This window comes from Poecilia formosa, unplaced genomic scaffold (assembly GCF_000485575.1).
Source record: "Poecilia formosa unplaced genomic scaffold, Poecilia_formosa-5.1.2 Scaffold113, whole genome shotgun sequence".
Lineage (NCBI taxonomy): Eukaryota > Metazoa > Chordata > Actinopteri > Cyprinodontiformes > Poeciliidae > Poecilia > Poecilia formosa.
Genome location: NW_006800052.1, coordinates 769247 through 794455, shown reverse-complemented (window position 1 = coordinate 794455; position 25209 = coordinate 769247). Strand labels below are relative to the sequence as shown.

The following is a 25209-nucleotide window of genomic DNA, read 5'->3' as shown; positions in this document are numbered from 1 at the left end:
AAGAGCAAATACACCAGTGAAAGGTGTCAGATGACATTTATACATTACATACGTTTTGTGAACACAAGTAGCTGTAGCAATAATGACCAAGGTGAAGAAAGGAAATACTGGATTAGGATTTCTATTGATTATATGATAGTTTTGTTTTGTTTTATTTTTTTTTAACCTCATCGCTGTTTGAATCACATGTTTTCTTTTATTTGTTTATTTTTAATTTTAATTACTTTTGATATTTGTCTCTCAAGATTAACATTTGAACAGCAAACGTCTTGTTTTCATTTTGAAAATCTGAAAGTTTGTTGTTTTTTCTGGAAAGTAAATCCGCGTCCTACAGCTATTTATCGGTAATATATTGTATTATTTAATTATTTAAAATTGACGTACTTCTTTACGCCGTATTTGTTTTTTCCTCTGGTGTTGCTTTCTCAGCTTTATGCTATGCTTATGTTTAAATGCGGCTAATTTATTCCGAGTATTTTTATTTATTTATTTTATTTTTGCTAGTTTAATTTTCCCCGACGTTTGTTGTGGTCATTTTTACGCTCTGTCCGGAAATTGACGCCAGCTTGACGGGCTCTGGCAGGTCTTTGGGCGGCGCTGATGTGACAGCTGGGACTGCGCCGACTGTTGGGTTATGTGTTCACTTTCTGTTTAGAAGTTCGTTTATCGATAGGGGTAGGTTCGCTGCTCTTTATTCAGGAGGGGGAAATAGAACATATCCTTTATGAAGCCTTAAAAACCACAGACTGCCACAAGTATGCTGAAATTCTCCGCAGCGACACTTTGCCTTTGTTTGTTGATGCTGGAGACATCTGTCAACCGGGGAACTTGTTCACCGGACAGCGTCCAGAGCTCCGGTAAGTAATCTGCGACACTTTGCTTTCGGCTCTGCGCCATCTACATTTACAGCTCCGGTCAGCCCGTTGCACAATCAGCTCAGCTGGATAATAACTTTTACAAAGGAGGCCAGCAATTGGCGCAAACCTGTCTGACCACAACAAGTAAGCTTCTGCTAATATTTGTTTACACTCTAAATCGCTTTGGGGTCCTTCACTTAAAATCCAGCTCTGATAAACTCCTCCTCGCACCTGCTCAGTTTCTGTTATACTGCCTACAGTTTAGGGGTGAAATAACACAAATCACTCACTGACACAAACATCTTTGCAGCTGTAATATGACACTTTCTATTTCTGGAAAGCCAGCTGGGGTAAATTGTAGATTTAAACTGTTTCCCATATTGTTTGAGACAAAAAAACAAAAAAACAAAAAAAAAAACACATTTTACCTTATTCCTCTTTCCCTTCAAAGAAGATGCTGCTTTTTATACAAACCCAGCTTGTTTATCCTCAAGCATATCAGCATGTTAGTACTGAATAGAGCCCCTCAGTCACTCTTGTTTTATATATATATATATATATATATATATATATATATGAAATGAAGCATATAATTATATGAAATTATATGCTTCATTTCATATAATTTAATTGAGTTTTTGCTTTAAGTGCAAACAAGACCTCATTTTACCTTTCACTTTCATATTGATATTGATTCTAACGCTTTCTTGCGTTGAGTCATGCACTTCGGGGGAATCTCTCAAGCTTTGAACATATTACTAGAGCAATCTTCTCTTCAGGTTTTGTCCCATGGATTCCAGTGATATAATTTATTCTAAGTTTCAAAAGTATACCCATCCCTGATAATCCAAACCCCAGTAAAACCTGTAAAGCCTTTGCCTGCCATTTGTGACTTCTTACAAGTCTAATTCAACAAACCTTTGGGTTTGATTTTATCATTCAGTCTTATTAGTTAAAAATTGATTCCAGTGAATCTGATTAATAATAAAGTTCAACATTCTTGATATTGTCACATTTTTCATTCTTCCAAAAACTAACATTTTTGCCAGCAGTGTCTGGAGCCTCTATAACCCAGGTCATTGTAATTGATGACTTTTTTTTTTTTTTTTTTTTTTTACTTTGTACATCTAGCATAGTGTACACTTTATCTCTCTTATCAGTGCAGAAAGTGTCCCTCTAGGCCAAATTTCTGGTACCTTTTTCGCACGTTATCTCAAACACATTTGGAAATGCAGCAAAGGTTTGCATTTCCTCCTCTCTGATTCACGCTTTATTTTTTTTAAATATTCACTGCTGACGTATTAGCACAGTTTACAGTAAACATTAATCTGAGCAGATCAAGTTCGTCTTGCTTTTATCCAATATAAGAGTTGGGTCTCAATATTTACCACATTTTTCTCTTGTTCTTTAGATAAATTTGATTTAGATACTTTAGGCTTAAGGGCAATCGATATTTTTATTTGTATGGTTATTGTGCAGTATCTTCCACACAGCAGAGTGAGTAGCTCAGTGTTTTTTTTTTCTTTTTCTTTTTCTCTGCGTTATGGAGGCAACCCCCCATATATCCGCACCTATGGTCTCTGAATAGGAACAACAGATAAATCTTTTCCCCTTTCTCGTCCTCAGATGAAGATGCCTTCACCATCCAGCATTCCACCACAGGTAAATGTGTGGAAAAGGGACTCTCAAAAACCTTTACAATCACCGCCTGCAACTCCACCATCAGATCCCAGCTGTGGAAGTGGGGTTCAGGCGACAGGCTCTTCCACGTGGCGTCGTCTCTCTGCTTGGCGCTGAACGTCAGCTCGAAGACGCTTGCCCTGGTCGACTGTGGCTCCACCGTTCCTTTGACGTGGCACTGCCTCGACGGACTGGTGTACACAGTTTACCAGATGGGCCTGACGGTCACCAAAGATAAAGTTGGGCCCAAGCGGGACTCTAAAGACTCTTGGGTTAGAGGAGGAACCCAAGAGAACATCTGCCAGAGGCCTTATCGTGGTAAGTGTTGCCTCCACTTTCTCGTGCGTAAGACAAGAAGTTTGTCCAGGTGCTTGACGCTTCAGGAAGTTGTCTGAGGGAATGGGAGAGGGGGAAAATATATATATATATATTGATAAATTAATTTTGTAATTTTACTTCAAGATGTAAAATTTGCTTCTTGAAGTGATTTGCTTAGATCTCCTGTACTGTGCCTGCAAAAATACCTCTGCAGGTGTTGTTTTGAGGAAAAACAGGTTGTGACACATTTTAAAACAAACCTGTCTTGTTTACCTGGTTTAGATGGTTTTTTTTGTGGGACTGCTTGTTACGTCACATTCTAATGGAAGGAAGTACAATCCTATGGGGGATTTCCAGTCAAGAGAAAAAAGAAAAGAAAAAAAAAGCGGCCTTTTTCTATCCCAGAACAAGCATTGTTCAGCGCTTGAAGGCGTTGACTCGTATAACAAAATGTTCAATTAAACTGTCACACAAAGTTTAAATGATCGAGAAATATAAGAGGATTATGTTTATGAAGCATAATCTGACTTGTAGTAGTACAGTTTGACTCCACAGGGATCTCAAAAAAAAGTGTTGTAACATCTGCACTAATAAATACGATCTGACATTATGCTCTGATCAGTCTTGCGAGTATAACCATTTACAGCTGAGGTGAGTCACATCGCTCATCTTTGTTACAATGCAAGGTTTTGCTTAAAAACCTACAAGCTCACATTAAAATAGGTTTTAATGACATTTGCCTCCAAACCAAATCCTCCCACACATTTCACAGGCATGACAACAAAACTCCCCCTGACAGAGGCAGATGCACGCAGTTTGCCTTTATTAAGCTACAGAGGCTTAGAGTAAGATTGCCAAAGAACGATTGTAAAACGTTGACAAAAAGCCTCAGAGGTTAACGTAAGCCACCCAAAAACACCAACCCGATGGGTTCTGATAGGCCGGTTTTGCATCTGAGCAGACAATATCTACTTGCTGAAGGAAGCAGCTGGAACTCCGAGTTCAGAGCATAAATAGGATCAAACACAATACCCCGACTCTTTGAAACGTTTCAGATTAGTGAAAATAAACCTCCAGTAGACCTCAAGAGGCTAAATGTTCCCATAAGACATCTCCCAATGTGCTGATTTTTTTTTTTTCACGAGAGAGCAACCTAGTGAGTGTTAGAAGAGCTGTCAAAATATTATGACTAATGAGTATTTAAATAGCTTTTTGTGCAAACCTAAAGATGACAGATTAGCAGTTTTTAACTTCCCTTCCTAAATCCCAGTGCGAGTCAAAACGTGCATTGTGCCGCTCGTGGCTGTTTTTAGTTCGCACAAATCAAATAATGACTTTGTCCCTCAAATTTCTGAGTGAATCGACCAATCAGAGTGGACGTTTCCGTGCGAGAGGAAGCACTTAAAGTGAGACGACTTCTCCTTCCCACACTTGCATATGCTTCGTCATCCTGAGCTCGTTCACAGTGGAAGAGCCACATAGCAGAATGAGGAGCAGTGTGTGTCAAAACCCTTTCAAATTAAAACTCTGAACTTGTGAAACAGATGCGGAAAATTACAGATTAAGTGGCGGTCTGTGGTTTTTAATAACCTAATTCGATCTTTTTATTTTGAAAGAAAAAAATTAAAATATAGCCAATGCAGTGTAAGCATTGGGGAGTATTTAAATAACTGTAATGTGTGTAAAATAAGTTAAAGCTAACTTGTTCCTTTTGATAAGCTTAGTGTTTTATTATTATTATTATTATTATTAAAATATGATGGTCTTTCTAGCATTAAATTCCAGCTGCCAAACCAAACCCACAACAACAGCACCACCACCCACCAAGTGGTTTCCACAGCCCTCCCAGTTTGGGAATCACTGCTCCAGCAGATTGTGTTTCCTTGCAGCCTCTTGCTGCCCTCCGTGCTGCAGCGTCTCATGTTACATCTTCTCTCAATTGGAAAGATGGAAACCTGCGAATGGATAACTAAGCAAACGGACTCGCATTCAAGTGAAATAAGCCAAACCTCTGTAGGTTTTGGTCAGCTATAATGACCGAAAGTATTTCTATTTGCTAAGTGCCACAATACTGAGAGAATTGTTTCACTTTTTTTTTAAATCTTTATCAATGTCTTCAGAATCAGAGGAAAGATTACTCTCTCTTCACAGAGTGAACAAAAACCTGGTCGCCACTATTTAACCACTTTTGGCTGTATGATTAAAGTTGTTGTCCATTCGGACCAGAGGCCGTTGCACACGTGTCGGTTCTGGACGCGTTTCTCTGTGGATACTGACAGCATCTTACCAGCATCTTCACAAGGCCTTTGACTTTTGTTCTGGGGTCAATCTGCATTCGTCGGACCAAATTCGTTTCTCAACTTATGCAGCGTGATTCAGTTTCACAGCCACCCATGTGACACGATCCACTTGCCACGGTCAGCAGGAGCTTTTAATGCAGCTGTGACTTTGTCTCTTGTGTCTGGGCAGTTGTTCACACCACCAGAGGGAACTCTGCAGGAGCCCCATGCCGGTTCCCCTTCAAAGTCAACAACACCTGGCATCACGGATGTATTCCTGATGCACAGGCACCCAAACTGTCCTGGTGTGTCACATCCTCAGACTTCGACTATGAGCAGAAGTGGGGGTACTGTCTATTACCTGGTAAGTTCACTTTTTTTTTTTTTTTTTTATTAAAACGACATGCATTTACTTCTCTGTGTAGTTGTAAAATATATGTGTTCTGTCGGGTAATTGGATTAATGTACCCCTTTATTTGCGTAGCAGTTTTCTTCTTCTTTCCACTGAGCTGTTTCTGCACTTTCAACGACTCTGTGTCTGTGACTTTGCAGAGGTGGGCTGCCAGACCCTGTTCTCCGGACCACCTGGGGGACCCTGCTACGAGTTTGTTTCCGGCGCCGCGGTGACCTGGCATGAAGCTTTGCATTCATGTCGCAGTCAGGGAGCCGATCTTCTCAGTCTGTCGGAGTCCGATCTCAACTCCGCAGCCTGTAAGACCAACCTTTTCTGTAAAAGTACCCTCACCTCGCTATCCACCTGAAAACCACAGATCACAGATGAATTTGTCAGTAATTAGTCAGCTGGTTTTTAAAGTTCTTGTGTTTGTGCAAGCAGAAAAAGGTTCAATTGAGTACTAACGACTCTGATCGTTTCACTTTTTTGACTCCATGCCTAATCACCTCAACTTCACTTGGAAATGAGGCCCGCAGGAAGAACATTAGCATGTTTTTATTACGGTTTACTTTTGGTCGAGACGCAGCATGCTGTTGCTGCGTATGTGCCCGTTCCGATAGGAGTCCTTTCATGTACTTCCTCCTTTTGTACTTCCAATCTCCTTTTTATGGTTGCGGTGTTGCGTAACCATCAACTGGACTTCGGCTGAAGCAGGTTTCAGCACTGATAGGAGGTTTCAAAGTAAATTAATCACCTCTGAAGAAGGAGGAAAACACCTAACGCTTGAGATTTTCATTATAAATCTTTAACAAGCCCTTTTGTACTCACCTTTTTTAATTAAACAGTTTCACAGTTTGCACCATCATAACCGAAGGGCTTATCCCTCATTGGGTGCTTTCGTAGTTTCTCATGCCGATGACGTTTTGTGTGCTTTTCGTGACCTGAGGTTGTCTTGTACAGATGAAACCCCCTTCATGAGGCGCAGTATGACCAGAACCGCCCACCCGCTTCCTAACTCTGCTTATGCTCATAATTGGAGGCTCCATGTCTTCTGGATGCAGCCTTTCTAATGAAACTTGTCCTTAATATGATAAAATTATGAACAAAAAAGGGACTTCATTCGTCCAAATAATCAACTTCACATGAAAATCAAAGCGCCTGAGGTCATAATTTGCAAAGCCCAACTGAGTGACTTAAATCTTATTTTCTGTGGACTCATTCATAGATTAATTTGTAGGTTAGCATATTTCCATGTGCATGCTTGTTGTTTTATTTTATTTGTATTTAGTCATATTTGATTTCTTACATACTTACAACATTACACTGATGTGTTTATATATACATATTTTTTTTCCGTTTTTTAAAATAAATTTTATATTGCTTATGGTTATATTTGTATTTTCTGATATTGTATGGAGTAGCTCGTCAAATAGTAAGCAATTCCCACCTTCGGGAATCAATAAAATATATTCTATTTTACTCTAATGTAGAAATAGAATCCCGGGTTTATACGTTATACTGCACTGGGTAACATAAGGATTTTACATTTTTATATTAATCTGGTGATAATGACCTCGATGAATGCATGGTTATTGTATTTTAATGTTCACGGTGGCACATTTTCTGAATGAGAACATTTATGTTTGCTTCTCCTGACTGCTGTGATGTTGCACTGTGCAGTTTTGGGCGGACTTCGTGAAATGCCCGAGAGGATGTGGATCGGCCTTCACCAACTGGACAGCTCCCAGGGATGGCAGTGGTCAGACGGATCTCCTCTTTATGTCTTGCGCTGGGAAGCAGGTCGGGAATTTCCATTTCTTTTCTCTCTTTTTTTTTCTGTTCTATGTTTTTGACTAAATCAATGTACCTGTAAAATGATGAAGTCTAAAAGTCTGGAGGAAATCAAAACTCAGATCAGGAGCTTGCTGCATTTGACAGCAGGCTACGTGTTGCACACAAAGAACCCCATCCTGTTGTGGTCTGCTCTTCTACATGCAATAGCAGCAGTCAGTGAAACAATATAACCAGTGTTGCAAAGGAGCTGCGTGTGCCTTGTTATTGGACACAGTGTGCCACTGAGATTGTTAGTGTTGCCGAATAACCCATGAGTTGCGCTGAATGGGTGGCTTTTCCAAGGCTGCCAGCAATTGTACTTTTCATTTTGTATTTAAGCAATTTGTCTTTCCTTGTGATGGACGCTCGATGGTTAAAATAATTTACAGCATGTCAGGGTCGTGACCAGCAAGTACAGTAGTGGATTGTTGTTGTATCAAATGTGCTTTGTTTCATATTTCTCCAACGTTTGCCCACATTGTGTAAAAGTTCAGTCAGGCAGTGAGGAAAAAGTCATGTTGCTTCCAATGCAGCGCTTGTGTGAGTTGCAGCTGAGCGCGTTGCTATTTGCGTACTGTCTATGTCTCACTTTTGGTGTGCGATGTTTACTTGGGTCGTGTGTTTTAGGATGTACATTTTTAAAGTTGTTTTTCTAAAACAGTGTTTGCTATTGACAGGAATGCCACTCACCTCATTCCTTATCGAGTCAGACTGCGGCGTCTTAAATTCTGGAAAGAACTTTGAGTCTGAATCATGCAACAAAAGGCTGCCGTACATCTGCAAGAAGAGGGTGAACGCCTCCGACGCGACGGCCGCAGGTCGGTTAAAGGAAATGTGCAATTCTTGGCATGCCACCTGTTTCTCTGCTGAGTGAAACTGTCGCATAACTGCATCAAGATGTCATTTGAAAATCCGGTGCTGTGGACCACTCTATAATTTAAGATACTTTCCTTATTCCATATTCCAGTTCTCATGAAGATTTATATTACAAGCTCATTCTTAAGGGAATCTTACTAAAAAATAATGCTAAAAACCTCGCCTTATTTAGAGTGCATTTATCTGACGCAGCTTTTAATAAAACCCCTTGGCTCAAAAATTTTGTAATGTCCTTTCTTTCTGCCCTTCTTTATCTCTACAGGACCTTTAGTAAATAAAGAAACGGTGTGTTCAGAGGGCTGGGTGCCATGGAACGGCTGGTGTTACAAGTTAATTAACGACATCAACGAACAGAGGAACTTTGTAGACGCTCAAGAATACTGCAACAACACAGAAAGAGGAGCGCAGCTAGCTAGCTTCCACTCTATTGACAACATCGAGATGATCAGCACGTATTTTCCGACAGGTAAACCCCCCGATGTTCAGTTGTCCTTAACTAATTCTCTTCTTTTCCCTTGCTGTGAAAAATTCAGAAAATAGCAGAAGGGGGATTATCTATATAACATTAAAGAGTTTTTTGTATTACTTCAAATTTATTGTTTAGCAAAAGAATTTGACAAGTCAGTTGCACAGGTTTTTTTTTTCTGATTGCTTTTTATTGAATTAATCGATGACTCATAAAATGAACGTTGGGTGTTATTTAGTGATGGCTACAAAAACCTGAAGCTCAGGTTTGAGGCTGTGCCTCAACAATGATTGAAGACAGTAGTTTATTTCTAGGAAGGCACTGAACACACCTGTTTCATTTTGGAAACCAAATGGAGCTGCTGGTCACAGCACGCACGCAGACAAAAGGCTGCAGACGTGTGCAAAGAAAAGGTCTCCACTGCAGGTGGAGGAGTTATGCATGTGCTACAAGCACGTCATATTTTACTGAAAATGGAAGAATAGTATCGGGTGTTAAAGTTAGCAGATATCAAACCTATCCAAACACACTTGGGTAATTTTCTCAAGTGGCAAAAAAAAATAGAAAACCTTCCTTTGACTTCATCAGTAGTCGCTAAACAAGCAGGCTGGTGAGCAAAAGAATCCAGGAGAACAAGCAGGTTTATGAGGAAGAAAAGAAAAAAAAATATTTCCAAAGAGATGACTAGGCATTTTTGAAGCGTGTGGGACTTTCCAACAGGAGGTGATGGAAAGTAATCAAGCAATCTACTTCAGAAAAGTCATAATGACTGTTTTTAAATCTTTTATTTTAATCCCTTAAATATTTTTTTATAGGGACCAAACGTTTCAACAAACTGTTTGATATTGCAGGGATTGAAATCCAAGATCTCATTTTAAATGCGGACCTGTTATTGTACTTTTGTCCATTTTAGGCTGATTTAAAGTCTTTCCTTGAGTTTTCTCTAAGTTTCCCTGTGTCCCCGTGCAGATGGGAATTTTGCTGGTGCCTGGATTGGTCTCAAGGGTCATGGATTAAATCACACCGTCTTCATGTGGACTGACAAGGAGCCTGTCAGTTTCACCTACTGGGACCAAAACCAGCCTGTCCAGAAAGCTCAGGATCCCACCTGTGTCTTCTACTATCGGGAGGTTTGTGTGTTTTTCCTCACCATTTTATGTATTGAAAGACAAAATGACGTCGATAATGTGTATATATATATATAAAAGAAATCCTAATTACTCATTGTAATCTTCCAGTCTCATGGTTGGCGGGTTGGGGACTGCTCAACGAAGATGTCTTTCATGTGTCAGAAAAAAGGAGTCTTCAATGAGTCATCAGTACAAGCTGGATGCCGCTACGAAGATGTAAGTGTGGACTTTGTGATCAGAGTTTACAAAAATGATTGTTACAGTATATTATGTAGGACTGGCACCTAGTTAATTTTGTTAGGTTCTGGTCAGCAAATTAAAAATATATATAGGATGCAATCAAAATTCACTTTTTAAATATATACTGTATATAAAAGAAACATCAGTGGTGCTGTTTTCATTACATAGATATTGCATAGAAACTGGATGTGTGTCACTGTCCCCGTTTGCATGTAATTTGATTATAATCAGAGTCTTAATTTTTTTAATTACCCAGGGGTGGAGGAGGCATGGCAGCTCCTGCTATCTAATGAGGACTGAACAAGTGCCCTTCAAAGACCACTGTAACGTCACTATAAGAAACAGGTGGGGTCTGGTTACCGTCGGTAAAACTGCAACCATCTGAAGTCAGTTCTAGAACAGAGAAATCATTATATAATTAACTTACGTGGTACTTTCCGGGTCTCTGAGGTAAAAATGTTGTCGAGGTTTGCCAACATCTTTATGCACAGTTGTCAGACAGATTCTTCCATAATTAAATGAAAAATCCTTCCTTTGCTCTGCAGATGAGTTTATATTAGACTGAATGAGAGCCCAGATCTTGTTGCTCTAAACCCCTCCACCCCCCCAAAATAATCACCTCTCAAGGGTGATTATTGACCCTTTTACTCTTATATTATGCATGGACAAATGTGTCAAGAAGCATATTATTCCAGATTTCTTATTATCTGCTCAGATACAATTTGACAAACTATTTTCTTAATGCACAGTTTGGAGTGTTACAATTAAGCATGCAAAAACAAACTGCTTTTGGGGGCTGCGGTGCAGCTCTTGAGTTTTATATTTATTTGGACTGGCTGGGAGAGTCCCCACCCTGAGAAGATTGTTACAAAGGTTTTTAGTCACCGTTTCAAAACTGACACAATGTTCTTTCGTGTTATTCTTGTACAAATTTACTAGAACTGTAGCAATCTATGTTTAGCAGGCTAACATGCACCAGAACATAGGCGCTGACAAAAATCCTGCTTTTACAGAGTTTTAGTTTTAATTGCATAGAGTTGGTTACATAACATAGTGGGATTTGCTCCGCTGATGTTCACTGAAGTTTAACAATTTTTCATAACCTGTGAAGAAATTGATTATTTTTCATCCAAGTCCCGTTGTGTTGTCTGTTGGTATTGATAGAGGGCTTATGTTTGACCATGCCTGCACCCAAATGCACAACATTTCAAAATCCTTTTCTTTGCATTTGCATGGTGAGCTGTGTCTTATTAGGTCGTAGCAGGGGCTGAGTCATTCAGATTTCTTTCTTTTTTTTTTTTTTTAGGTTTGAGCAGGCCTTCATCAACCGCCTGCTTGCAGAACACATCAGCAAAGACCCTCAGTATTTCTGGATTGGCCTGCAGGACATCAAGAACACAGGAGAGTATCAGTGGATGAGCCAGGGCGACTCCTCGGGCGTGGTCACGTATACTAACTGGGGCTGGTTTCAACCAGGTTAGTGAGTAACTAGAGCCTGTTGCTCCACTCACACTGTGGTAATTTAGACTCTTGTGTAATATCAGATTATGCAGAGCTTTTTTTTGTCTTGTTGTTCAAATATACTGGTTTTCTTATGCATAATCATATTGCCATTTTTTTTTTTTCCCCGTATCTATGTATTTTAGATAGGGACGGAGGTTGTGCTGTGATTTCGACAGCAAAGCCGCTGGGCAGGTGGGAAATAAAGAACTGCACTCTTTTCAAAGCCGGCACTATCTGTAGAACAGACCTCCAACCACCTCCAGCACCAGAACCAGAACCGGATCCTAACGCGACCTGTGCTGATGGATGGATGACTGGAACAGACAGCAAATACTGCTACAAGGTACGTACAGTCAAGGGCACCTACAGGACATTATAGGAGGACACGCACAAAACCATCACTGCACCCGACCCGCAAGAGCACAACCACATCTCCAACATGTCTCTCAAAACCAACACAAACCTAAACCACACAAATGCAGGCCAGATACATATGTAATGCGCATGGTCTGCTATAACAGCTGACCTTTTTTTTTTCTTCTATAAATTATGTAAAATAATAAAGACATGAAAGCAAAGCCTGTGTGTCTGATCCAAGAAAGGAAGATGGAGATTCCCAGGTTCAGGTGATGTTTCTGAGACTTCCAGAGGAGAAGAAGGTGAAGCAACAGTGTTTGCTTCATTTCTACTCTTTTGGAAAACGTTTTGAGTAGACTGAATTACTTAACTCTCCTACAGTCTCAGCGTGACGTTCAGGAAGAGCGCAGCAGATGTCACGGTCGGCCAACCGGGTGACCTGTCAGCTCTTCAGTTCGTGAAACCATTAAAAAAAAAAGCTCATAAACCGGCGATCTGCCAGAACCGTGCACTCGGTAAAAAGCTCAGGCGGGGTCCACTCGACCAGTCTTAGAACTACGGGAGGTTAAAACTTAACTCATTCATTTTTAGCTTATGGAAAAAGCACCAAGCTGCCAAATAAACAAAAGTTAACTGACCAATAATATTTAGGCTTTAGGACTTTCATGTGTCCATTCCTTCAGACTCACAGATATGTACAAAATGTTTTGACACAAATTATCTTTTTTTTTTCTCCACAAATTTGTTAATAGTAAAGAGGTTTAAATAATAAAAAAAATTCAAAAACTATTTTTCACTTGAAGGACAATCTCAAGATACGCACAGCGAGTACAGCCGTACAGCTGCAGGTGCTACTGTGTATTGTGTAGCTTTTTTTTAACTTCTATTTGATAATGCAGTGTTTTTAATGATTTTATGGTTGAACTGAATAATACTTCAACTATTGATTTTTATTGTTTATTTGTGGAAAATAAAAATGTCTTCAATTCTTAAACACAAAGGTCATCCGTATGTCTTTTGGCGTTGTTACACCACATGTCCCGTTTGTCCTACATTCACTTTTTATTGCCTTTTTCTGCTTAACCTCTTATATTGGTTGTCTTTTATGAGCTGATCTTTCTCCCTGCCAGGTGTTTCATGAGGAGCGGCTCAGCAGGAAACGCTCCTGGGAGGAAGCCAGGAGGTTCTGTCAGGCTCTGGGAGCCAACCTGCCCAGTTTCACAAACATAAAAGAGATGGCATTTCTGCACCGCATTATGAGGAATTCAATTAGGTATGTCTTCTTCTGTAACACGGACGTCGTACTGGGAGTTTGGGGAGAGGGTTCTTTACTTTCCTGACCATTCTGTGGCTTTTCAGAGAATGATCTGAACAGGAGAAACACTCTTTCAAAAATCTGTCCAACTTTAGAGGATTTTACTCATATCTTTGTCTTCAGTCGTTTCTTGATTAATCGGTGTGAATAAAAGGAATGTCTTTGTCTCGTCGCAGCGATGATCGGTTCTTCTGGGTCGGCCTGAACAGAAGAAATCCAACCGATCAATCCTGGCAGTGGAGCGACAGCCGTCCTGTAAGTGCCTGTATTAAAAACTGAAGGGAAAACCCCACCATGTCCCAGAGAGTCAATGTGTCTTAAAAGCTTTCTTTCTGAAAGAAAGAACTGCGTCACTAAAAGCGCTCGTGTTGATTCCGTGAATTACGTAAAGCAGTGTTACACGATCTCATTGTTGGACGAGAGTATTTGTTTTGAGTGCTTAATCGATGGTTTCTGCCACAGGTGTCTCTTGATGTTTTACACCACGAGTTCCACGAGGACGACGCCTACAACAGAGACTGCACGGCTTTCAAGGTTAGCTGGATTTGTGTTTGCTTTACGTTCTTGTGACAAATTTAGATTTTTATTTTTTTCATGTAGTGTAGAGAGTTATACTTGGTTATTAAAAGTAGTGAATTGCAGTTAATTTATTTTATAACTTTTATTTTTATTTTTTTTACTTTTCCCTTGAACAATTCATGTAAAACCTCTGTGTATGTCTTGGACCTCTTATGCTTTTTCTGAATGTGTTCCCTGTAGTCAATGAAGAGAACCTTCACACACCTGCTGCTCTACTTTTATGACATAAACGTCCCACCGTTCTTTGCCACGCCATTCCACTGTGACGCTCAGCTGGAGTGGGTCTGCCAGATTCCCCGCGGTGAGTGAGTTCCCTCGACCCCGCTGTGGAGAGTCTGCGTTAAGCACAAGACAACAAGTTTCCCTTGGCTTTTTATAAATCTGACCAAGAGAGGGAGGATACTGTGTGACCGGAGAAAATAAATAAGTGAAGTCAAGTGTATTTGTATTTGTTTTATGCTTCTGAATTTACGTTTGTCCATGCTTTAACAGGAATTAAACCAAAGACTCCAGAGTGGTACAAGCCTGGTAATGAAGCTACAGTTTTATTTTAAAAAAATCCATTCATTAACATGTCAATAATTTCTTTGATTCATCCGTTTCCCATCTTCAGCTGTAGATGACAGTTCGGTGCATTGTTGTGTTTTTCAGATGGGCACCATGAGACCTCTGTCTTCATAGACGGAGCTGAGTTTTGGTTCATAAAGGAGCCCAAGCTAAGCTTCAATGAAGCTACTCAGTACTGCAATGCAAATGGCAGCAAACTGGCTTTTCCGACAAGCGTCAGTGCAGCTACAAAGATCCAGCGACAACTGGTAGATGTAAGTTCCACTGATTTAAGTGTTAAAATATTTATTTTACATCTGATGATGGTTTGATAATGAAATACAAAGCCAACGTAAAGTTAATAAATATACATTTTCCTTTGAATAATGAGATGTAAAAGTAATAGCCAACACAAGCATAGCAAGTGAAATGCAATTATAAACTAAACTGGCATTATAATAGTGACAATTGCATCCTAAAATTGAGCAAAATTCAATCATTGCAAATAAAAACTTAAATTCAACTAAAAGTCTTAAAGTCTTACAGTGGATCAATACACTTTCATATGGTCTATAGGGAGAGTTTTCAAAAGGGGAAACAGCAACTTACAGTATGCTTATGATAATCTTTAAAAAGAAAGTAATTATCCGCCTCTTCTCAAAGCAGTTTGGCATAAAAGATGGAAAACTCAGCCTAGATGATGTGTGGTTTGAAATATTGAAGATTAATTATCTGTTAGTTACTTAGAAAACTATAGAGACCCTGCAACCACGGTTCATAAAAGTAAAACAGGATTATAGTTCCAAATGAAATGGGGGGGGGAAACGCTAAACATATTATTGTGCTTCTTTTTCCCTTCATTATTGTTTTCATTCCTATGGGGAATTTTTTAGCCGATTTGAAAATCCTCACAGTCCAACGCAATTCTTTCCCCTCTCTCCAGGGTCGTGAGAATCTTGCTAGACGCAGTGAAACAGAACCTCAGACACACATACTAGAAACTGATTTAACAAGAAACTGGGACGTATTAACTTGAAGGCTAACCAAAAGAAACCCTGATTCAGTAGATTCATGAAAATGCACAACTATAATATAACTTATTATGACGTGTATGAACTGAAATGAATAGTAATGACTTTGTTTTGAAACCGTTAACAGCTGGGTGGACCAGAAAATCAAAAATGGTGGATCGATGTGGCACACCTCAGCCGGCTGTTCTCCCCTATGTAAGTGAAAGCAGTCTCACACGCTGTCTAATGTTGATGGGGTTTTTTTCTAAATATAGCTGCATTAAAAAATTCACAAGGTGACACAAGCTGACTGAACTCACATGTGTTCCAGGTACACCCAGATGCACTTTTACCGCTCTCAGTTTTTGGGCCGATGCACTTACATCACTCCTAAAAATCCTATTCCAGGTAATTGAAAACTCTGTTAATGTTCCACTCAATGGGAAACGAACGACAATGGAAGAATTAACGAGTAAAACTAAACTACTAGTGTGAGGACATGCTACTCTCTTTATATTTTTTTTTTTTACGTAGAGACGTCATTGCTGTTCAAGTTCAAAGGTCAAACAAAGGGAAGTAGCATGTGACTTAGCTTTTATTGTTATATTTACTCCTTCCTGTAAGTTGACCTTTAGCAGGCTTTGCTGTTTGAAATGATCAAATAAAAGCTGTTGTTGAAATTTATCATTCATTTGAAGCGCGAAAGAAACTATAATACATCCATATTTCTATATATAAAAAATATTTAAAGAGACAAGTAGCAAAGTCATTTTCTTACAACTGGACACTGTTCAGTGAGTTCAGTTTATGTTACGTTTAAACTGAGCATCTAAAAAAGTGGGAGTAGGTGGCATTGATTTTGCTGTAAAGGTTTGTCCAAAGCAGGTTGAAAGTAGCTTGTTAAAGTTTTTACTGGCCTGGTCTGGGCCACCCTTAAGAACCTTTTTCTGGAGACGTCACTGAAGCAGAACCACCTGGTTATAATGCTAGCCTTCTCAAATATCTCCGTTTCCCTTCCTTTCCATTTACCTTGCAGGCAATGATCTAAGTTGCCAGCCGAAAAATCCGTTTGTGTGTGAAAAGCTCAACGTCACGTCAGTGGAGAAAAACCCTGCGAAACCCCAACCTGAAAGATATCCTTGTGGAGGCCGCTCAGTCTCCTTCAGGGACAAGGTATGAAGTGGATCCTCTTATTGTCATCATTCCTTTAAACCCTTTTTTTTTTTTGTCACGGAAGAGAACATTAGCGAAAGATTAAAATGAGCTGAGATGATGTTGAGGACAGATGCATATAATGTTTCTAAAATTCAGCATCGCACGTCCTTAGGTTTCTTTGTTGGTCCAAAAGAAGGACTCTGCGTATTGCTTTCATTTCTAGCCAGACGCTGAATTTACTCCAGAGGTTTTACAATTTCAAGACATTTTAACACAGCACAAGATTTGGGATGATGCAGGAGGATCACAGATCAGCTCCGAGCTTCAATCCTTATACTGTGTTTTTGTTGTTTTCTCAGTGCTACACACTGTTGAACAAGACCTCTATAGTGTTCAAAGAGGCCAACGAAGAGTGCAAATCTTTGAGGGGAACCCTGGTCACCATATCAGATCAGGTGGAACAAGGTAAGGACTTTGCTTGACATTGTCTTTCATTCTTCTTTTATTTATTTCATGATAATTGATGCACACGAGCTCAGTCCAACTCTTTTTCTTAGCTTAACACGTTACCTGTTCATGTCTTTAATGTTTTTGTTTGTTTGTTTGCTTTGGGTTTAAAAACTTTTTTTTTTTTTTTTGTCCTGATGTTGAAGTTGCTTTTGTCTTTTCAACAAAACAAAAGCTTTTCCTCACAAAATGCAGTGGTTCCATTGCGGCAGGGTTCTTCCCTTGAGAAAAAGTCATAGCTGTGCTATTCCTATCAGGCGGTGCTAAACCGTCGCATGAAAGAGGAAAGCACAGGCTTTTGACGACGCTATCGATGAGCGGAAGTCAAACCAATGTTTTAGATTAGGATGTTTAAACAATAAAATTGTTTCCAGTCTACATCATTTATTTCCTGCTGCACATCCTAGACTTCATCAACACTCTGTTACCAAGTGTGGAACATATGGAAAGAGTATGGATTGGTATGAAAATCAAGCAGAACAACTTCCTATGGGTCGATCAGACCCCAGTGAACTACTACAACTTTAACCCTCTGCTTCTGGGCATGCACAAGTCTATGGGAATCAGGGTAAGCGCCACGTATCACCTCGTTACCTACGGTTTGTGTATTAAGATTTCTTTTTTTTTTTTTTTCCCAAAGAGTTGCATTGTCCCTTCTGATTGGTTTTGATTTTCATTAGACTTTTGATCCGGAGGGTTCGGTCATTTGTGCTTTCCTGATCAATAACAACCACTCTGACATGCTGGGAACCTGGGACTACTCTCCTTGCACCCAGAGTCATAATCTGGGCATTTGCCAATACTATGCAGGTAAGGTTTTCCTATGATCTGCTTAAAATGAAGGTGTTGGCTGGTTGAAGTACAGAATGTTAAATTGTATTAACAGGCCTAAGAAAAAAATACTGAAGCGAATGAAAGAGATCAAGCAAATGCTCTCATTCTTTGGTATCAAAGTTTTAGCGGCCACATCTATGTACCAAAACTGACATAAAAATATTGCTGCTCCCTCATCTTTTAGTTTCTAAAATATTTACATTATTTTATGTTTAAAAATATCCCAAACATTATGTAAAAAAAAACAATGTTTGGGATATATTTACATGTTAGTGTTTTGCTTTTATCCCTTTCACCGCTTTTCTTTTTTTTAATCCTTCATTGTAGATAAAACAGAGGAGAAGACTGTTATCACTGAAAAGCCTCTGAATGTCAAAGACTACTCTTTCCTACTGGTTTCCAAAAATCTGACATGGTTCGAGGCTTTGGAGTACTGCAAAAGTAAAAGTATGTATCCAGCGAGCATTGCCGACGCCTTCGTGCAGTCCGTCCTCAGCGTGAACGTGAACCGCGTTGGAAGCGCCATGTGGATCGGCCTTTTTAGCGAAGATGTAAGCGCCCTGCGATTTATTTAAATATCCCATACACCTACGCTTCTTTTTTTGTGAGATGCCTCCTTGTGTTCAGAGTGGGCAGCACTACCGGTGGACCGACCACAGTCACACCGTGTTCAGTCGATGGTCTTCGGAGCCCACCAGTGGAGGGTGTGTGTACCTGGACACGGACGGCTTCTGGAAAGCCACAGAATGCGAGGACCAGCTTGGAGGCGCCATCTGCTACAAACCGCACAGTGAGTGCAGCTCTCAAACGCAGACAACATTGATGTGATGTTTTGTTTTTTTGTTTTTTTTTGCTTGTTGGATACAGTTGTTTCCAGGCATGTACAAGGGGATAAAAGCTGTTAACATACAGACTCACTTTTAAACTCTTTAAATACAAAAGTGCTCGTATTTCTTCTAGATGAAGTCATTCCCCCGCCGGAGCACGCTGCCACTAAATGCCCTCACAACATGCAAGGACCAAACTGGATTCCCTGGATGAGCAACTGTTACACCTTTCAACTCGTCCCAACCAGATGGGATGCTTTTAAAAAAAATAAAATGGAGGACACCTGCAAAGAACTTTGTAAGAGTTGGACCTCGATTGTTATCGTGCTGAGGTTTGGACAGGAATGTTTCGGTAATAATGGCTGCTTTTCGTCGCCTGCGTTTCAGATCCAAACGCCTCCATCCTAACCATCAGGAATGAGAAGGAGAACAAGTTCATCGCAGAAAAGCTCAAATCCTACGAAAGCTTAGTCCACTTTGTTTGGCTGGGAATGTTCAGAAATAGTGGTAGGTCTTTTATGTGGTGTTTGTGCAGGTTTTACAGTGCCTTGAAAAAGTATTGGCCCCCTTACATATTTTTTAAAAAAGACTGGACTTCCATCATTTCTGGACTGCTGGGTGTGGATTACCTGTATATATGCCACACCCACTGTCTTTGAAGAAAAAGAGAATTGTACAAATAGCCACATTGGTCTATTGGTATAGACCACATTGGTCTATTGGTATAGACCACATTGGTCTAAAGCTGTGGTATAGACCACATTGGTCTATTGGTATAGACCACACCATGTTATGTAAAAACATGGGCCCGTGTCCACGTTATTACATAAGATATTTACACAGAAAGATTTTTTTAAGCTTTTAATTATATACATATTGGCAACCTACACAAATGCATATCACAAATGCTTTTTTTCCAAACAGTACCTATAACATGGCTGCTTAAATAAACAACATACAGTAACCTACCAAGAAAAGTCATTGATCGCTATCTTGTTCCTTGGCAGTTATTAGTTTTTGGAGTGAACTTTTCCCCATTGCGCCAGATTTTCTGTGCTTTACATAGCTTTTTTATTTTTATGCTAATAGATGAAGTCGTCTTTAGAAATATATTGGGGGGTTTTTTCTCACATCCTCTATGGTTATCTTTAAAATTATTATAAAAATTATTTCATAAAAAGGTAAGTGTGACCACAAATCAAAAACAAGAGATCTGTAAGTGGGCAAATATCTTCTAAAGGCACCATACGTCCTTATGTGTGGAGTGAGGGAAATGTTATTCTGCTCTAGATAACCAGACCATGTGGCTCGATGGTACGAGTGTCCAGTATTCCAACTGGATGAAAGGCCGACCCAATTTAAACGGCACCTTCATGGCTGGTCTCACGACTGAGGGAACCTGGATTCTCTTAAAAGACAAAGACACCTTTGAGGCTTTCAGACAAAAGTCAATTGTTGTCTGCAAGTTGGATAACGGTCAGTGTCATGTGCTTCACATCGTCATACAGAATAATTAGTCAATTTTCTGACTGTATTTGATGCTACGTTTTTTTTTTTTTTTCCATCGTAGAGCCCAAAACGGAGTACAAGCGTTTGCTCAAGAACCTGAAGGCCTACGAGTCCCTCTCTTACGAGGTCGTCACCAAACAGTTAAATTGGTCTCAGGCGCTAGAAGAGTGCAGTCAGCGTGGCGGTCATCTGGCAAGTGTTCATGACACAAAGAACAACAAGCACCTGCAGCTCATCGCCAAGACGGATGGCTTCCCGCTCTGGATTGGCCTGTCAAACCAGGAAGTAAGAGTTTTACGGAGAAGAGTCAAACATAGCCTGAGCATCACATTAACGCCGTCTTACAAGAGCTTCTGCCTCTTCTTGACTCACACCTCTTCCTTCTTCTTTGGACAGGTCAGTGGCTCAGCCTTCGAGTGGTCGGATGGGACCAAATTTAGGTACAACTACAAGATCAGAGAATCGCTGACGGACTTCAGCTCAGGGGAGCCCAGTTGTGTGCTCATGAACCCTGCTGGAGAGTGGGTGAAAACCCTCTGCGATACCTTGCAAGACGGCGCCATCTGCTACACCACCAACACCACCACGCCCTCCCAAAGTGAGACGACAACTCGTGTCTGTTCCTCCACTATCGTAGGAAAAGGGATTTGTGTTGACTGCTCAATTCTGCAAAAAAAAAATAAAAAAAAATGAATTGCTAAAAAGAAGCATTCAAAGCTATGCAAATGTTTGAAAGCAGCACTTTTTCCTGCGATTGTTTATGTGATGGACTGTTATCCACTGTTGCTCATGTTGTTGCTGTGAAACAGGAGCTAAGCTGCAAACTGCCACGGAGAACAACTCCTGCCCTCAGGGCAACGGGATGTCGAGATGGGTTCAGCATCAGGATCACTGTTATTTATTCGACGGGAGCTTCTATAACTACAGTGTTTACTTCATGGAGGAGGCCAAGAAAATATGTCAGCAGATGGGTGAGCTGGACCTTATTCATTCAAATACAACCAGACTAATGTATATATAAAACTAATGTCTCTTTTTCTGGTTTGAATAAAACTGTTTTATTCAAACCAGAATAAAACACATTGTATTAATGCAATCAGGCAATTAAAATGTACCATCAGGTTTCTTGATTTGCATGTGAAGTACTTGAAATCCATCAACTGTTTTTCCCCCCCTCTGCCAACAGATGCTCAGCTACTGACAATCAAAACCAAACAGGAGAACGACTTCTTGAACAAGCATCTGACCGACGACCCTCTCATCACCAGTCGAGTTTGGCTCGACGTCAAATTAGACTCTGCAGGTAAAGCCTGATTTTTTTAGATTAAAGGTGGAGACTATAAAATATCCAACACAGTTTAGATGAGGAATTGTCATAATTGTGAATTTTTTTTCTAGATTTACGGACGAGTTTACAAAAAAACATCATCCCAGATGCAGCTACATAAAACCTGAATATCTTTGCTGTGGCTAAATGTTACACTAGGCTTTGAGTAAGAACCTTGTTCCAAGCATAAAATAGTTTTTTTTAATTTTTTTTATCCAGTTTTCAGTTCTAAAAAATTGTAGATGTATTTGCGAACAAAGACAAATAGGCTTTGAAAATGGAGGATTAGAAATTCGGCATAGAAGCACTCAGCAGAATTCAACGGAAATATGAGATAGTTATCATTTTCAAGATGCACGGCATGAATTCAGCTTTTGTTGCTAATTGTTGTTAAAAAGTCCCTCCCTAAATAGTTCAGACCCAAAACTGAACCGAACAAATTACTTAGCACTGTTGTAAAATGAGACCTTGCCTTCTCCTTGCTGAAGACGGAAGGTTCAGTTTATTTTCGTGGTGTCTAGTCACAGCAAAATTAGTTACAACACATGCTAACAATACACTTGAACATGTGGTCATTTCTTAACTGATCTTAGCTAAGCGTGTGAAGCAGAATTGGTAGAAATTGCCTTTTAAACCACATGACTTCACATTTTAGGTCAAGCTTCTCTGGCTCCTCCCAGTGGTCATACTGCTATCTGCAGAAATACACCACTTCTGATGTGAAACAGCCAATCAGAGCCAGGAAGAAGGATTTAACTGAACTCAACATTACTATTCAATGTAGCTGTATTAAATAGCAGAAATACAAACTAGTGTCACAGGAAAACTTTAGTTTTTTCTTTAGTTCAGTCATTTCACTGTGGGCAATGATGCTTAAATATTAAAGTTAGGTATCAATATTATCAATAATACAACTAATAACTAACAAATGTCCTTGTGACTGGTACTACAATGCAAGCAGCACTGTGCAAGAAGAAAATCCTGAAGAATAACAGTGAACGACCACTTAGGAAGAAAGTAGAAAATCTTGATTTTTATGAAGATATTAGGCCAAGTAAGGAAACCAGTAGCGGGTCTAAGTTAGCAGTGATCATGTAACGCATTGAGGTCGAACTCATCTTCATCTCTTACTTCCTCCCAGGTAAACCTGTGTCCTGGCAGGATGGCTCGACCCTGTCCTTCACGAACCTGAAGTCTGAGCCCTCGTCGTCAGGGAAACGGTCGAACCCCAACTGCGTTGTCATGATGGCAGGAGACGTCGGCGACTGGAAGCTGGTCAACTGTGAATCCACCAAGAGCCGTGTGGTCTGCAAAACTCAAGCAAGTGAGTATCGTTAGCGCTTGAGAAGTGGAACCAACAACGTTCAAGTGGAATAAGTTCGATGTGTAAATGGGAAGAAAAGCTGATGTTTTTACCCGTTTTGCCCATCAGAGTCTTCGGGCTCCCCTGTTGCACTGGGCCTCTTCATCATAGTCCTCCTCGTCCTCCTCCTGGCCATCGCCTTTGTCATCTACAAGAAGAAGCGGTCCTACTTCTCCTCGGCAGTTCGCTACGAGAGGACCCTTGATGACTTGGACACCACCAGTATAATAACAGGAAAAGATTGAGCTTGTCTTAGCGTTCAGCCTCAGGGACTACTTCTGTGCCTGCGTCATACCTACATTCTCTACTCCTCAACAAAAGTGGATGCAGCCTTCCTAGTTCTTTTGTTTTATTATTTATTTTTTTCACTCCAGCCTTAAAGAAAAAAAAATATATATAATTGTAAATATTTTCTGGGATGCTGAATCAAGCTGTGTGACGGTGAAAACCAAAGAGTTCTGACATCAGAAAACAAAACAAAAAAAAAAAGATTCTAGTTGATTCTCTTTTCAGCAGCAAGTTGGAGCTTGGAGTTTCATTCAAAAGATTTCTAAGAGATGAATAATGCTTTGTTTTAATGTTTTTATGGGTATTTAAGTTCCATCAAGAAGCTGCAAACTTCACTCAACTGCTAATGTTAGAGAATATTTATTAAAAACTATACTTTTAATCTGGTCATTGGAGTGATTTGCCAGCAATGGGGTGAAGTGAAATTATTAACGTCTTGAGTTTACAATGACAGCATACATTTCCTCTCAGTTGTCTTACAATGGTGATATTTATACTTTACAGTAGTGCAACCTTCACTCAGTAATTGTCCTGTTGAAGAAGGTGCAAATACACAAACACAGATCCTATGCAGGAAAAACAAACCAAGATCATTCCCACCATTGTAGTATTAACTTTGGAGGTTTTTAGACTTTGTTGAGCCAATTTCTCAAAGAAAGCCCAACTTTGCTAAACTTGTTTTGTTCTAACCTTGCAATGTGCAACGTCCCATTCTGTCATAACGAGTTGAAACACACTGAAAGAGTTCATTCAAACTATGAGAAACCAAACTTGCTGTTATTTTTGTTTTTAAACTAACTAATCTAATGGTGTAAACTACACCTATTTGCTTTGAGCCCATGTGTTTTTTATAGACGAGTTTCACCTGTATTAGAGTTTCACCTCTAATGCAGCTAATAGCTTTTATTTAAAAATGTGTTTATATATAAATCCAAAAGAAATTATCATGGGTTTAAGCGATCTGACTAGATAACATTCTTACTTTGTTCATGTTTATATTTTCAGCTGAACTATTATCTAATAGGCAAAAATCTGACAAAAAAAAATCTGCCTTCTAGCATCATCAGTGGCTAGATATGAATTTACACATTGTACTACTAATCCATACAGAATATGATGTATTGTTCTGCAGGCTAACTGTAACGGTGAAGAGCACTGCCTTAGTCTAAAATGAATCGACACCCATCAATATAACGTCTGCGTCTTATCTATGCACACAACTACTGATCAAGAACGCACTTTAATACAAGAGAGAACGATTTCTGCTGTATGCTAAAGCACAAGATGGTCTGGAGGTGATCGACACTCAAATTGCACTGTTTGCTGTAAATGCTTTGTAAATATCTTTTTTTTTTTTTTTAAATTAAACCAAAGATGGCATGTGAATGTTAAAAGCTTTTACTGAGCAGCTGCTTCAGTGTGGCCTGTTAATATCAAAATGCAAACTGTTGATTATTAAGTTCACTGTTTTACAAAAGCCGATCAACTTAAATCAGGTACAGTAAGCTTTCAATAAACATTTTCTTTGAATTTGTACTGATTTTGTATAATTGCTTTTTTTTAATTTGAGAGCTTTTTATTTGCAAAATATGCGATTAACCCTTCGATGCGTGAGCGACTGACTATCCACAGTCTTCCATGAGTGGGTCTTTTTTGACTTGTGTTAGAGTCAATATGTTTTATGAATATTGACTGTCTGTACTGTACTGTTCTGGTAAGAAATTTACATATTCAAACCATTCCAGCTTAGAGTGATTCATGACATTTCAGTATAAAAACAAAATTGGTTGAAGTTAATTTTCTCTGATCCACATGAGGTCAAAAATGTTTTAAATTTGAACTTTGTGTGAAATAGACCATTCCAAATAAAAGCAAACTTTTCTCAACGTTTTAAAAAAGAAAATGTTCAGAAAATGCTTACATGATCACTTAAAGTGTAATTTTAAAAGCTCAAAGAGCCCAAATTAAATCAGCAATTCTTGTATGCAAACTTCATCCTGATTGGATGTTGCTCCA

At 39.5% G+C, this 25209-nt stretch overlaps 1 protein-coding gene across 1 annotated transcript; it reads left to right on the top strand.

Annotated features, from left to right (window-relative positions):
* The first annotated feature begins 757 nt into the window (after positions 1-757).
* ly75 (lymphocyte antigen 75) lies at positions 758-24729 on the top strand. The gene is made up of 35 exons (XM_007560105.2): positions 758-857; positions 2484-2855; positions 5325-5498; positions 5687-5845; positions 7209-7328; positions 8039-8179; positions 8500-8703; positions 9673-9833; positions 9942-10049; positions 10330-10418; positions 11380-11549; positions 11720-11919; positions 13064-13206; positions 13425-13503; positions 13711-13782; positions 14008-14128; positions 14320-14355; positions 14479-14648; positions 15532-15599; positions 15715-15791; positions 16420-16556; positions 16898-17003; positions 17453-17613; positions 17726-17855; positions 18207-18430; positions 18507-18669; positions 18840-19004; positions 19094-19213; positions 19997-20182; positions 20277-20500; positions 20612-20813; positions 21025-21186; positions 21402-21518; positions 22684-22866; positions 22975-24729. The coding sequence occupies exons 1-35, from the start codon at positions 758-760 to the stop codon at positions 23148-23150; spliced, it is 5220 nt and encodes a 1739-aa protein (XP_007560167.1). The 3' UTR covers positions 23151-24729.
* The last annotated feature ends 480 nt before the right edge of the window (positions 24730-25209 follow it).